The 13,365-nt window shown below is 45.4% G+C and overlaps 1 protein-coding gene across 2 annotated transcripts; it reads right to left on the bottom strand.

The window, feature by feature from the left end:
* Nucleotides 1-155: 155 nt before the first annotated feature.
* Nucleotides 156-12,358, bottom strand: klhl15 (kelch-like family member 15). 2 transcript variants are annotated; one of them, XM_069142146.1, is made up of 10 exons: nucleotides 12,135-12,358; nucleotides 9,807-9,894; nucleotides 8,205-8,343; nucleotides 7,822-8,010; nucleotides 7,452-7,676; nucleotides 7,172-7,333; nucleotides 6,825-7,034; nucleotides 6,533-6,723; nucleotides 6,143-6,396; nucleotides 156-6,067 (listed from the first exon to the last, which is right to left on the bottom strand). In XM_069142146.1, exons 1-10 carry the CDS (start codon nucleotides 12,193-12,195, stop codon nucleotides 5,568-5,570), a joined length of 2,019 nt encoding a protein of 672 aa, XP_068998247.1. In that variant the 5' UTR covers nucleotides 12,196-12,358; the 3' UTR covers nucleotides 156-5,567. The 2 variants fall into 2 exon arrangements, with proteins under 2 accessions (XP_068998247.1, XP_068998248.1); XM_069142147.1 differs by lacking the exons at nucleotides 9,807-9,894; nucleotides 12,135-12,358 and adding an exon at nucleotides 8,734-8,843 and having other exon boundaries at nucleotides 156-6,054; nucleotides 6,157-6,396.
* Between the last annotated feature and the right edge of the window lie 1,007 nt (nucleotides 12,359-13,365).

Raw genomic sequence — 13,365 nt, 5'->3', positions numbered from 1 at the left:
GTCATCATCTATTCACACCTAAATTGCAGTCTACATTCATTAGTTTAAAATGTACCTGCTTTTACTCATTTCAATTAACGTGTCGATGAATCTTAATTGTTTTTTTAAAGTCATGTGACCGACAGCAGACACAGAAGCACTCAGGCAGGCAGCTGAAAGTTGACCAATATGAACATTTATTTCTGGAAAGAAGTTACAAATCGTTTCCAAAGAGTTTTCTACTCAGATTATAAGGTATGTTAATCTGATTTTTCACTTTCTTTTTCGGATACAGTCGTTGTAGCAAGGTATGTTTTTTCTTTTTCTTTTAATCCTCTATTCTGTTTTCCTACTGACAGACTGAAGACCGGTGGACTAAAAGGATGCAGCGCTATGACTGAATGTGCCTCAAATGGGGACAGTAGTACTTTAATCGGTTACAAGTTTCTTCTTCAAACGGCGACATGAGAGGAGGAGGAGGAGGAGGAGAACGAGGAGGAGGAGGAGGAGGAGGCAGCAAGCAGACTGCAGAGTGGCACATGCAGACGTAAAGGAAAAAGAGGAGTTCGCTGTGTTGGAAAGAAAAGTGACCAAAACGGTGTTTTATAAATGTTTTGTACCTAATAAATAGTCAGATTTGAACAAATTGGAGGGAAAATACCTCTTAAAAGTTTTATTTTACGTCGATTCGATGTCTTTTAACTTGTTTTAACAGTATGAGTGGCTTCAAATGTAAAAAAATAAAAGAAATTGGTAAAAATGCTACAAGTTTTAGTCGATCAACCGATCCAGTAGCTGATAAAGAAAAATGTTCTTCCTTCATTGATTTCAAGCAAAAAGCACCAAAAAAAATCTTCAGCTCCTCAAATATTAGGATTTGCTGCTTTTAAGTGTCATTATATGAAGATAAATAATAGTTTGGGGACTTATTTAAAGACATTTTTATTGGCCATATGATTAATCCAAATAACACATTTGTTCATTATTAATCACCCCCCACCCCCCCCCTCCTCAAAGTAAAGATGATTTATGAATCCTACACAACTCATCCCTGCTGAGAGGTGTGTGTGTGTGTGTGTGTGTGTGTGTGTGTGTGTGTGTGTGTGTGTGTGTGTGTGTGTGTGTGAAAAGACGATTCCAGTGTTTTCATGTCGGGAGGAAACGTGAAGTCCGATTCCTGATCAATTTAACAGGAGAACGTAAAAACCAACATCTCCACGTTTATTCATTTCCTCTCTGCGTCTGCTGATTTCATCGACTCCTTCATCTTGTTCTGAAAGCATCCATTCATGAGCCACATGCAGTGCTGCTGAGGAGGAGGAGGAGGAGAGGAGGAGAGGAAGGATTTAAAAAAAAAAATAAAAAAACACGATTCACGATGAAGTTCTCGTCATAATAAATAATCCTACGACTGCATAGCTCGGTGAAAAAAAAAGAAGAAAGCAACACCTCAGAAAATAAATAACTTAAATTAATGCAGCTAACGGATGGAACTGCATCAGTAAATGTGCTCTAGCCCTTTTCACAGTTGGCTTAAAAATAAATAGAATATAAACACGAGCAGGATTCAAGGCGCTGGACTGCTGAGATGTGCAAAAGCTTCACGTGTGACAACAGAAGAGGTTGTTTTTTTTTTGTTTTTTGCATCTGCTAAAATAAACTTCAGACGACTTTCCAGCGTCTGAACAGGAACGCTGGTGCAGCTCAGCTCCGGTGGCACAAATCATCGAAAACACTGACGGGCAGCTGTCGGTTGAGTGATTGACAGCTGACAGCTTTGGTTGTACTGAGATTCAAAACACACACAGATGTAGAGATGGAAAAAAAACGTGTCAACCAGTTTAGAGGTAAATAAAAACACAGCGGGCCTCAAGCAAGAACTTCGACACGACGGAGTTAAGGAGAACTTTTGTCGCTTTTTCTGGGAAACAAGTTTGAAATGACGACGTCTGAATCTGAATCAGTTCGGGTTTTCAATACGATGCAACGAACTCAGAAACTAAAAACACACCGCCCATCACATCTTGCTCAATTTACTGAAAGGTGTTACGAGGTTGGCACGGAAACGCAGCGACGACATATTTCATCAAAGCGACAGTAGTTGTAACGTTTATCTGAAATGTAAAAAAGAAAAGAAAACTTTGCCGTTGAAATGTGACATTTTTCACAAGAACAGCTTTTTTTTTTATTTACATCAACTACAAAGTAAACAAAATAAATACATGAAGCAGTGTGGATTTTAGCCACCTGCTTCATAAAATCAGCTGTTTCAGAGGAAAGCGAGCTGCTTCAACTTTTATAGTTTTAAAAGTTTATAATTTGTTTTAAATTTATTTAAATAGTTTTAAAAGTTTATAATTTGTTTTAAATTTATTTAAATAGTTTTAAACGATCATGTTGTCGTTAAAGGTTTGTTAGAATTCACTTGTTTTCTTTTAATGGATTATTTTATGTGAAGCACTTTGTAACAAATAAAGTTTATTATCATTATTATTATTATTATTATTATTATTAGATAGCCGTGGCTAGCTTTAGCCAGTAGCTCAACTCATGCTAACGGTAGCTTAGCACAGCTTAGCTGCCCTTTGCTGTTTTTTTGACACAAGTTAATTTTACACAAATTGGTGGTTTAGCTGCCTTTAAAATCACACTTACATGGAGCACATTGTGATTCATGACGACACTTCCAGCTGTAAAAAGAAGCTAAACAACACTGCTAACGTCAAAAGGGACATTTAGCTACAGCTAGCTTCAAGCTAACACTAAATGAAGTCTGATTTCATCCCTAGTTTTATCTGTAAATTAAAAACATCCATTTTGATGAGCTGACAGTTTGTTAAGTCCACGTTATTTAACCACGGGAGCAATTTAATCTGCTTCAAGATGGAAAAGAAATAAAAAAAGGAGCTAAAATTCCTGCTAACCAAAGCTAGCTTAGCTGCCATCTCACTTTTTTTTTTCACTCTGTTGAATTTTATGGGGATTTAATGCTAAAAGCTGCTTTGAAATTAAATGCTTTAATGCATCAAATTATAAATGAAGTGTAAAACTGATGAACCGACAGTTCATTTTCTGAAGTGTTGAAATGAATCAGTTGTTCTTGAAAACCCTTTTTTTTTTTTTTTTTTTTTTTTTTTTCTTGATTTCTGTCACAAAATACTTGTTTTTTTTGTGGAGTTGCTTTAAAGCTGGTTAACATCATCCTGCTGTTCTTGCATGAGGTCCAGTGTTTAACGGTTTAAAACTCGCTGCATAACATTTGAAGTTCACCTCGACGCGTCGGCCGTGAAAAGTTCATTTCTGCAAACGTGACAGCACGTTGTAACACTTCAGCTGCTGGTCAAACTTGTGCACGAACAAGAACCGATAAAGTGCAGGGAATGTAGACGACAGGAAGTTAAAAAAATAAAAAATAAATACCAAGTTTCTCCACCAGCTTCACCGTCGTCAGCATCAGTGGATGAAGAAGGAGCCTGCGTGTTCACTCGTAAACAAACACACATTTACTCTCAGATTTTGTGAGGCAGAGGAAGGACGGTGGGGGGGGGGGGGTGATGGTATATGAACATGAGCACAGTATGGTGGATATCTGCTGGATATCTAGTGGATATCTAGTGGATATCTGCTGGATATCTGCTGGATATCTGGTGGATATCTAGTGGATATCTGCTGGATATCTGCTGGATATCAAGTGGATATCTGGTGGATATCTGCTGGATATCTGGTGGATATCTGGTGGATATCTGCTGGATATCAAGTGGATATCTGGTGGATATCTGCTGGATATCTGGTGGATATCTAGTGGATATCTACTGGATATCAAGTGGATATCTGGTGGATATCTGCTGGATATCAAGTGGATATCTGGTGGATATCTGCTGGATATCTGGTGGATATCTAGTGGATATCTGCTGGATATCTGCTGGATATCAAGTGGATATCTGCTGGATATCTGCTGGATATCTGGTGGATATCTAGTGGATATCTGCTGGATATCTAGTGGATATCTGGTGGATATCTGCTGGATATCTACTGGATATCAAGTGGATATCTGGTGGATATCTGCTGGATATCAAGTGGATATCTGGTGGATATCTGCTGGATATCTGGTGGATATCTAGTGGATATCTGCTGGATATCTGCTGGATATCAAGTGGATATCTGGTGGATATCTGCTGGATATCAAGTGGATATCTGGTGGATATCTGCTGGATATCAAGTGGATATCTGGTGGATATCTGCTGGATATCTAGTGGATATCTGCTGGATATCTGCTGGATATCAAGTGGATATCTGGTGGATATCTGCTGGATATCTAGTGGATATCTGCTGGATATCTGGTGGATATCAAGTGGATATCTGCTGGATATCTGCTGGATATCAAGTGGATATCTGGTGGATATCTGCTGGATATCTAGTGGATATCTGGTGGATATCTGCTGGATATCTAGTGGATATCTGGTGGATATCTGCTGGATATCTAGTGGATATCTGGTGGATATCTGCTGGATATCTAGTGGATATCTGCTGGATATCTGCTGGATATCTGCTGGATATCTGGTGGATATCTGGTGGATATCTAGTGGATATCTGCTGGATATCTGGTGGATATCTGCTGGATATCTGCTGGATATCTGCTGGATATCTGCTGGATATCTAGTGGATATCTGGTGGATATCTGGTGGATATCTGGTGGATATCTAGTGGATATCTGCTGGATATCTAGTGGATATCTGCTGGATATCTGCTGGATATCTGCTGGATATCTGCTGGATATCTGCTGGATATCTGCTGGATATCTGAAAAGCTGGAACGCACTGGAAGCGACAACGGGATTTTTTTTTTCTAACAGTTCACAGCTGGAAGCAGATCGAAGCATCTGTAACGACGTCGTCAGACTATCTGGGTCAAAGGTCAGGCAGCATGTCTAACATGAACTACACTACATCTATATACCTGATTGGAAGCCTTATATCTTGCTGTTATATATTAAACTTATCAGGCGTTTCTGAGTGTTTGGATCTGCAGGTAAAAGGAGACTTAACTCGACTCGGTTCGGCAGGTTTGTTGTCGTGAATGTGACGCTTCCAGTGCGTTTCTGCAGCCCGACTGACTGACGGACTGACTGACTGACTGACTGACTGACTGACTGACTGACTGACTGACTGACAGCCATAAATACAGGAGGTGAGCAGTAGAACAGGAAACCGACAGTCCGAACAGAAACTGGCAAAATGAAACCTTTTTTTTTTTTCTCCCAGCGATTATTTTTTTCTTTTCTTAATTTTCTGAGAAAGCTAATTTTCTGAAAATGTTTTCCAGCTGACTGTAACCGGCGTGACGCCATCGCCACGGCAACGCTGCCTTCGTTGAGAAGAGCAGCAGCTCTACGGCCCCGCCCCCCGGCCGTCTCTTTTTCCTCACCTCAAGGTAAGTGCTGGTCTCTGGTTTTAAAAGCCGGCGCTTCGGCCGAGTCTCCCGCCCGTAAAACACCCGACCCCCCTCCCTCCCCCCAGCGGGACGCTTCGGCCCTCGAACGGTGCGTTTTCCCAATTTTCTAGAAAAGGAGGCGCGTCGTGGAGCCGACCTCAGCTGCAGCGTCTCACGTGCTCGAGCACATACTCTGGGAAGTGCAGGCTGCACACCTGCAGACCGTCCAGTTTGCAAGGCATCCTGGGATACTCGTCCTCCTTCCACTTGTTGTCGTCGGGGTCGAAGGTGAGGATGGAGTCACTGTAGTGGCCGTTGTAACACAGGCCGCCCAGCACCATGATCTGCCGGTCCAGCACCGCCACCCCGTGGCCGCTGCGCCCGATGGGCATGGAGGCGAGGATGGTCCACTCGTCCGTGTCCGGGTCGTACACCTCGGTGGACGGGCAGCCCTGCGACTCAAAGGAGGCGCGCAGGATCACGCACACGCCTCCGAACACGTACAGCTTCCCGTTGTGGGAGATCATCTTGTGGAAGCAGCGTGCGTAGTTCATTTTGGATTTGTTCTCCCAGCAGCTGGCGTGAGTGCCGGGCAGCAGCGGGCCGCGGCCGGCGCGTGTCCTGTGTGAGTCCGACCCGCCCGAGCTCCCCCCTCCACCTCCGCCTCCACCTCCTCCTCCTCCTCCGCTACCTCCTCCTCCTCCTCCACCTCCTCCTCCGCCCCCTCCCCCGCCCCCCGCCTCCCGCCCCGGGTCGAACACGCACACCTGCTTGGAGGTGGAGGAGGAGGTGATGCCGCCCGTGATGTACAGCTTCCCGTTCAGCACCGTGCCCTCGTGGCCGTACTTGTTGACGGGATACGGGTCCACGAACTCCCAGCGGTCCTCCGTGATGTCGTAGCGCTCCGTGGAGTAGAAGGTCTCGTCTCGCGTGCGGCCCGCCACAGCGTAAATGAACTTCCCGATGACGCCGACGGCGAACTCCGACCTGCAAGACGACAAGCGGCGCGAATACGTGTCGAGGGATGAACAACTTAACGTGACGATGACAACGAATCAGAAAAAGAAGAAATCTGTGTTCTGTGAACCGGGTCAGACCAGCGTGTGACGTCGGGACCTCTCACCTGGGCACGGACATGTCCGCCATGCGCAGCCAGGAGTTCTGCCGCGGGTCGTAGCGGTAGACTTTAGAGGAGGCGTGGAACTCCCCGTCGGGCCCGAGCTCCTCTCCGCCCAGCAGGAAGGCGAAGTTGTTGACGATGGCCAGGCAGTCGGGTCGCAGCGGCACCTGAGGGCCCTCCAGCTCCCACCACACCTGAGAGGAAATCAACCAATCAGAACCGGCGATATCGACCCGGACAGGCGGGATAATAAACGTATCACTTTTGTAAATCTGTAAGTCGGGCGTGTTTCCACCTTGGGACGCTGCAGCAGCAGGATCTTGCTGTTGACCATGCTGTGGCCGATCATCCCCCTGAAGACGGCGGTCTGCGGGCGGACGGAGCGGATGCGGTTGGAGCGCGTCTCCACCAGAGGCTGCTGGTTGACGTCGTGGAAGTAGCTGAGCGCCTGATCCACCTCCTGCCTCAGCTGCCGGGAGTACCGGTAGAACTCAGACGTCTTCACCTGAGAGGAGGACAGAAGACGAGAGAACACCTGCAGACCGCGTTGCATTGTGGGGGCCGTGCGCGGCCGTGGATTGGTTGCCATGGTTATTAGCGAGTGTTGGGTTTTTTTTGTGTTTCTTTTCCTTCAGCGCTGACCTTCTCGAAGATGTTGGCGGGCGTCATGAGACAGAAGCGGATGGACTGCACGATGGTGTCCGTGTGCCTCCAGCGCCGCCGGTCGTGTCGCAGCCACGCCTGCACCGCCTCGTACAGCTCGATCTCAGGGAAGCGGCTCAGAGCGTCGCTGTTCAGGTACGCCTGCATCAGAGGTCAAGGGTCAATATACTGTCAGAATTGTTTTACACATATTCTCAAGTATTCTGCAGCCTTGATGCTGAAACAACGCCAGTGTTGGTATTTGTAGTCGGAAATGGACCTGCAGTCTCTCGAGGCTGAGGTAGGACAGGAAGTCGGCTCGGCTCATGAGGGGGACGAAGTTGTCGAGCAAGAAGTTGTCGAGCTGCTCCTGGACGCCCTCCACCCCCACGCTGAAGTCCTCCAGGAGGCGCATGACCTCGGCGCAGTTCTCCAGGCAGATCTTGGCCAGCAGGAAGGAGCAGCAGAACTCCACCGCCTCCGTCAGCTGGACGTACATGGCCGCCTGCCGGGACACGGACGGTTCATCCGTTACATACAGAAGATAACGTGAAGCTCCAAAACAACCGCAAGAAGATTCAAAACAACTGCTATGGGTCAGATGTGCGTAGCGTGTGTGTAGCGTGTAGCGTGTGTGTAGCGTGTGTTACCTGCAGGATCTCCTGCACCGTCGGCATGCTGAGCTCCAGCGAGCCGTAGTACATGAAGCGGAGGATGTGGCCGAAGCCGGCGGCCGTCAGCCCCTTCATGTGGATCTTGTCCTGGTCCCGCTCCCTCATGTCTGCGGTGAACATGACCCGGAAGTAGTCGCTCTGCGTGGCCAGCAGCGCCTTGTGGGCCTGCGGGGGGGAGGAGGAGGAGGAGGAGGAGGAGGAGGAGGAAGAGGGGGAGGAAGAGGGGGAATTAACAATTGGCTGATGCTGTAAAGATGCTGAGAAGAATTTGGAGAATTATACCTCCTCTAAATTCTCATGTGTGTGTGTGTGTGTGTGTGTGTGTGTGTGTGTGTGTGTGTGTGTGTGTGTGTGTGTACCTGGAAGTGGTGCTCCTCGATCAACAGCGTGACGTCCAGCAGCAGACGCTCCTCATAAAGCGCCCGGAAGCCCGACGACACGCTCCCATCATGCACCTGGGACAGGTACACCTCCACATCCGCCCCCGACATAACACACCTGGAGGCGTGAGGGCAGAGGAGAGTTGGATAAACTGGGGGGGCGGAGGTGAGAGGGAGGGGGTGCGGGGGGAGGGAGGGGGGCGCTGCACAAACATAAAGAAAGTGATGAACTAACAAACACTCAGATGTTTAGTGTTTGTGTGAGCGCTGCTCGGGGCTTAAAAAAAAAAAAAAAGAAGCTCAGCACTTCAGCGTCCCGACCAGCCGTTACTCTTCACAACGTACGGCACGCTGACACACCGGGGAAAAACCCCGGTGCACCGGAACGCAGTCAGCTCGAAAAGAAACCACACGACAGAAACACACACTCACAGGGGCTCGTAGAGGAAGTAAACACACACACACACACACACACACACACACACACACACACACACAGCACACTCACCTCTGATTGGCCACGGGCATGTCAGAGGGGGTTGTCCGAGCCAATCAGAGGACAGTGCCCCCCTTGTGTCCAGTAGATGCTAACAAAGTCCCCCTTTTTCTGAGCGTCAATCACCTGGACGACAAAGTCAACACAACCGCCAACATTAAAGCACGAACTGCAACTTTAAATCATCCTCAATCACGTGGCCAGAAGTATGTGGACGCTCAGACTACAGCATCCTGTCATCTCGTGTCCGCTTACTTTTGGCCGTGTTGTTTTATGTGCACAGTTGACATATACTTTTTAAAATTAAAAAATAAAAAGTGGGGTTAAAATATTCAGTGTGGTTAGTTGCCTGATGTCATCATGCAGATTATGAAATGAATGTTAGTGGTAGCCATGACGACGACGACGACGGGGTGGTTAAAAGATAATTCCAGTTTATCACAACCTCGGGTTATATTTTTAAAAGACTTGGCTGTAACTTGTCACTAAGATTAACTCCAGAATCAAACACACACACACACACACACACACACACACACACACACTAATAAACTGTAAGTTAATTCAACAACAACGTAAATACACACATAGAAAAAAAGAAAAAACCGATAATTCAGAAGGGATGTGAGGACATTAAACATAAGAAGGGCTTAGAAACACAACAAAATAAATGTCTCGGTTAGTCTCGGAGTGGGACGTGAAAAGTGGGTCAAATTTAATGAGATTAACTGGAAATAAAGGCAATATACTGCAATTAAACAATCACCAATTATGCTTTTTCTAACAGTTAATTACTATTTTCAGATATTTAATGCTTTAATTACTTCGTCAACCTGCAACGTCAGGAAATGTTTGAGCGTCGATCCGAAGCTGCAGCAACAAAATAAATGATTTCGTTTTACTTTTTATTTGATAGAAAAATACTTTTCATTCCTTTTTTGTTTTTCTAGCTGACTGCAGTGATTCTTTACAACACTGAACTCAAACTCAACCCAGATTCAGACTGAGATGAAGAGGATGGTGATGGTGATGGTGAGGAGGAGGAGGAGGAGGAGGTGGAGGAGGAGGAGGAGGAGGAGTCATACCTTTTGGAGCCCAGGCGAACAATCACAGGCTTGGACGGCTGAGCGTTAAGGGGCCGCTCGCATTTCCTGTGTTTGTGTTTCCCTGGTTCTGACAAGAGGAGACAAGAGGAAGACGCTTCAGACGAGGAAGAACACAAGAAACGGGCGGCGTTGCGTTCAGGGGCGCCGTGAAGCGTTCAGGGGCGCCATGAAGCAGCCGGAAAAAAAAACAACACGACTGGACATTTCATCTATTTTAGTTTTGATTGCGCTCCAAATAATCCAGTTAAACTTTTCCTCTACTTGTTGTTTTATTTATTTAATTAACCCGCCATCTTATTTATTTTTTTCTTAATTCATCAATTGTTTGTTTCCAAAAATGCCACAAAAAAATATTCAACTTATTTTCATGTATGACAAAAAGCAGAAAGGAGATAAATATTTGGCTCCATTTGTTCATAAATGACTTAAAGAATGAACTTCCTGTTCTTCCTGATTGATTGATTGATTGATTGATTGATTGATTGATTGATTACTCAAATAAATGCATCTGCGAATTGATCATTATTCATTTGATCAGCAGTGTGATGTCATAAAGTAAGAATACTCCATTAAAGTATTTATTTTCTGGGAGTATCAGTACTTTCATTCACTTTTGTATTTTTCTGTCAACTTTTTTTTCTCCACTCAATTTCCAAAATAAAATACATTACTTCAAAATAAAATCAGAAGAAAAATTGGAACGCCTGACGATGCAAACAACCCGAGTTTACTTTCTGATGTCAACAACAACAACAACATCCTGATAAACAATATTCATCTTAATTTCCACTTCTGGCTTCAGCAGGTTTTAAAAGAATAAACTTCATAATTTTCACACTTCTGACAGCTTGTTGTTGTTTTTTTTGTAAATAAGTTTTACTTTCAGTACATTTAAAAAAAAAAAACTTTTGATATTCATGTTTATTAAATATCAGATTCTGTAAGACCGAATTTTTTAATATATATGTTTAACTTTTATTAAAGTCATTTTCTGGGAGGATGTTTGTACTTTTTACTTTGTAATGGAGTATTTTTTATTTTACTTTTCTGTGATTGTACTTTTAGAAGGATCAGAATACTTCATATTTACAAGCTTCTTTAAAATGGGTGTAAATCATGTCGTTTGGTACCGAGACGTCCTCCTGCGACTGACCTGCTTCGCGAGGATAAACAACAACACCTGACCGGAGCTCACCTGACCAGAGCTCACCTGACCAGAGCTCACCTGACCACGAGCTCACCTGACCACGAGCTCACCCGACCACGAGCTCACCTGACCACGAGCTCACCTGACCACGAGCTCACCTGACCACGAGCTCACCTGACCACGAGCTCACCTGACCAGAGCTCACCTGACCAGAGCTCACCCGACCAGAGCTCACCTGACCACGAGCTCACCTGACCAGAGCTCACCTGACCACGAGCTCACCTGACCAGAGCTCACCTGACCAGAGCTCACCCGACCAGAGCTCACCTGACCAGAGCTCACCCGACCAGAGCTCACCTGACCACGAGCTCACCTGACCAGAGCTCACCTGACCAGAGCTCACCCGACCAGAGCTCACCTGACCAGAGCTCACCTGACCACGAGCTCACCTGACCACGAGCTCACCTGACCGGAGCTCACCTGACCAGAGCTCACCTGACCACGAGCTCACCCGACCAGAGCTCACCTGACCACGAGCTCACCCGACCAGAGCTCACCTGACCACGAGCTCACCTGACCACGAGCTCACCTGACCAGAGCTCACCTGACCACGAGCTCACCCGACCAGAGCTCACCTGACCACGAGCTCACCCGACCAGAGCTCACCCGACCAGAGCTCACCTGACCACGAGCTCACCTGACCAGAGCTCACCTGACCACGAGCTCACCCGACCACGAGCTCACCTGACCAGAGCTCACCCGACCAGAGCTCACCTGCTTCACTCAACAACAAAAATGGTTCATCTGTCAGAAAAGCTGCCAGTTACAGTTTGGTAATGAACGACAGACTTCGGCTGGTGTTCGGGAGGCTGAGATTTAAAATAAAGACCCAAACAAAGGCTCCACCTGAGGACCGACATCCCGCTGCGGGTCCGCAGGTGAAGCCGCTAGCTGCCCGTTCAGACGCTCTGGAGGAAGAACCGCAGCTCGCCGCCGGGCTGCCCGACTTATCTGTCACGATTCGCGGCGGCGGTGACAGCGGCTACGGCGGGTGGTGGCGGTGGTGTCGGTGGGTGGAGGCGGGGGCGGAGGGGGGTCCGACACCTGCTCCACCGGGGGAGCAGCTTTAGCTTTGTAGCCGCTACATCCAGCCGTCTCACCTCGGCGGTGCGAATCCCCACAGCCCCTCTTCGACCAGCCAGCTCGGGCCCCTTCGGACATGAAGTTGCGGGTTCGATTCCGGGATCACGAGAGCGGGCGGCAGCGGTGCACTGCCGTGTCGTTCCGACGGTCCATCTGCCAGACGAAGAGGGGGACCCCCCCACACGGCTCTGAATTAGACGGGTAACGAGCCACAGCCGTCCACAGGCTTTGCGGACGCCATTTTCTGCACCGGCGTCACTTCCCTTTTGGGCGGAACTAAAGGGCGTTGTACGGTGCAGCAAAGATCGTGTATTTTAACAGGTGGATCACTCCGGCACCGGAAAGATAAACAAACAAACAAACAAACAAACAAACAAACAAACAAACATAGATAGATAGATAGATAGATAGATAGATAGATAGATAGATAGATAATAGATAGATAGATAGATAGATAGATAGATAGATAGATAGATAGATAGATAGATAGATAGATAATAGATAGATAGATAGATAGATAGATAGATAGATAGATAGATAATAGATAGATAGATAGATAGATAGATAGATAGATAGATAGATAGATAGATAGATAATAGATGATAGATAGATAGATAGATAATATCTATTATCTTATAATAGATAGATATAGATAATAGATAGATCGATAGAAGATAGATAATAATAGATAATAGATAGATAGAAAGATAATTGATAGATAGATAGATATATAGATAGAAAGATAGATAGATAGAATAGATAGATTAAAATAGATAGATAGATAGATAGATAGATAGATAGATAGATTAGATAGATAGAAGATAGATAGATAGATAGATAGATAGATAGATAGATAGATAGATAGATAGATAGATAGATAGATAGATAGATAGATAGATAGATAGATAGATAGATAGATAGATAGATAGATAGATAGATAGATAGATAGATAGATAGATAGATAGATAGATAGATAGATAGATAGATAGATAGATAGATAGATAGATAGATAGATAGATAGATAGATAGATAGATAGATAGATAGATAGATAGATAGATAGATAGATAGATAGATAGATAGATAGATAGATAGATAGATAGATAGATAATAGATAGATAGATAGATAGATAGATAGATAGATAGATAGATAGATAGATAGATAGATAGATAGATAGATAGATAGATAGATAGATAGATAGATAGATAGATAGATAGATAGATAGATAGATAGATAGATAGATAGATAG

Source organism: Embiotoca jacksoni, unplaced genomic scaffold (assembly GCF_022577435.1).
Source record: "Embiotoca jacksoni isolate LCO1_2020_lvr unplaced genomic scaffold, fEmbJac1.0.p SCAF_98, whole genome shotgun sequence".
NCBI lineage: Eukaryota > Metazoa > Chordata > Actinopteri > Embiotocidae > Embiotoca > Embiotoca jacksoni.
Note: the sequence above shows the minus strand (reverse complement) of the source record. Positions and strands in the feature narration are given on the sequence as shown.

Excerpts from the sequence above, each read along its gene's own strand:
- klhl15 (XM_069142146.1), bottom strand. The coding sequence starts at position 12,195 with ATGTCCGAAGGGGCCCGAGCTGGCTGGTCGAAGAGGGGCTGTGGGGAT. Across the intron at positions 8,344-9,806 it reads GTTCGCCTGGGCTCCAAAAG|GTGTGTTATGTCGGGGGCGG; the intron begins GTATGACTCCTC and ends TCACGCCTCCAG. Across the intron at positions 6,397-6,532 it reads GCGGACATGTCCGTGCCCAG|GTCGGAGTTCGCCGTCGGCG; the intron begins GTGAGAGGTCCC and ends GTCGTCTTGCAG.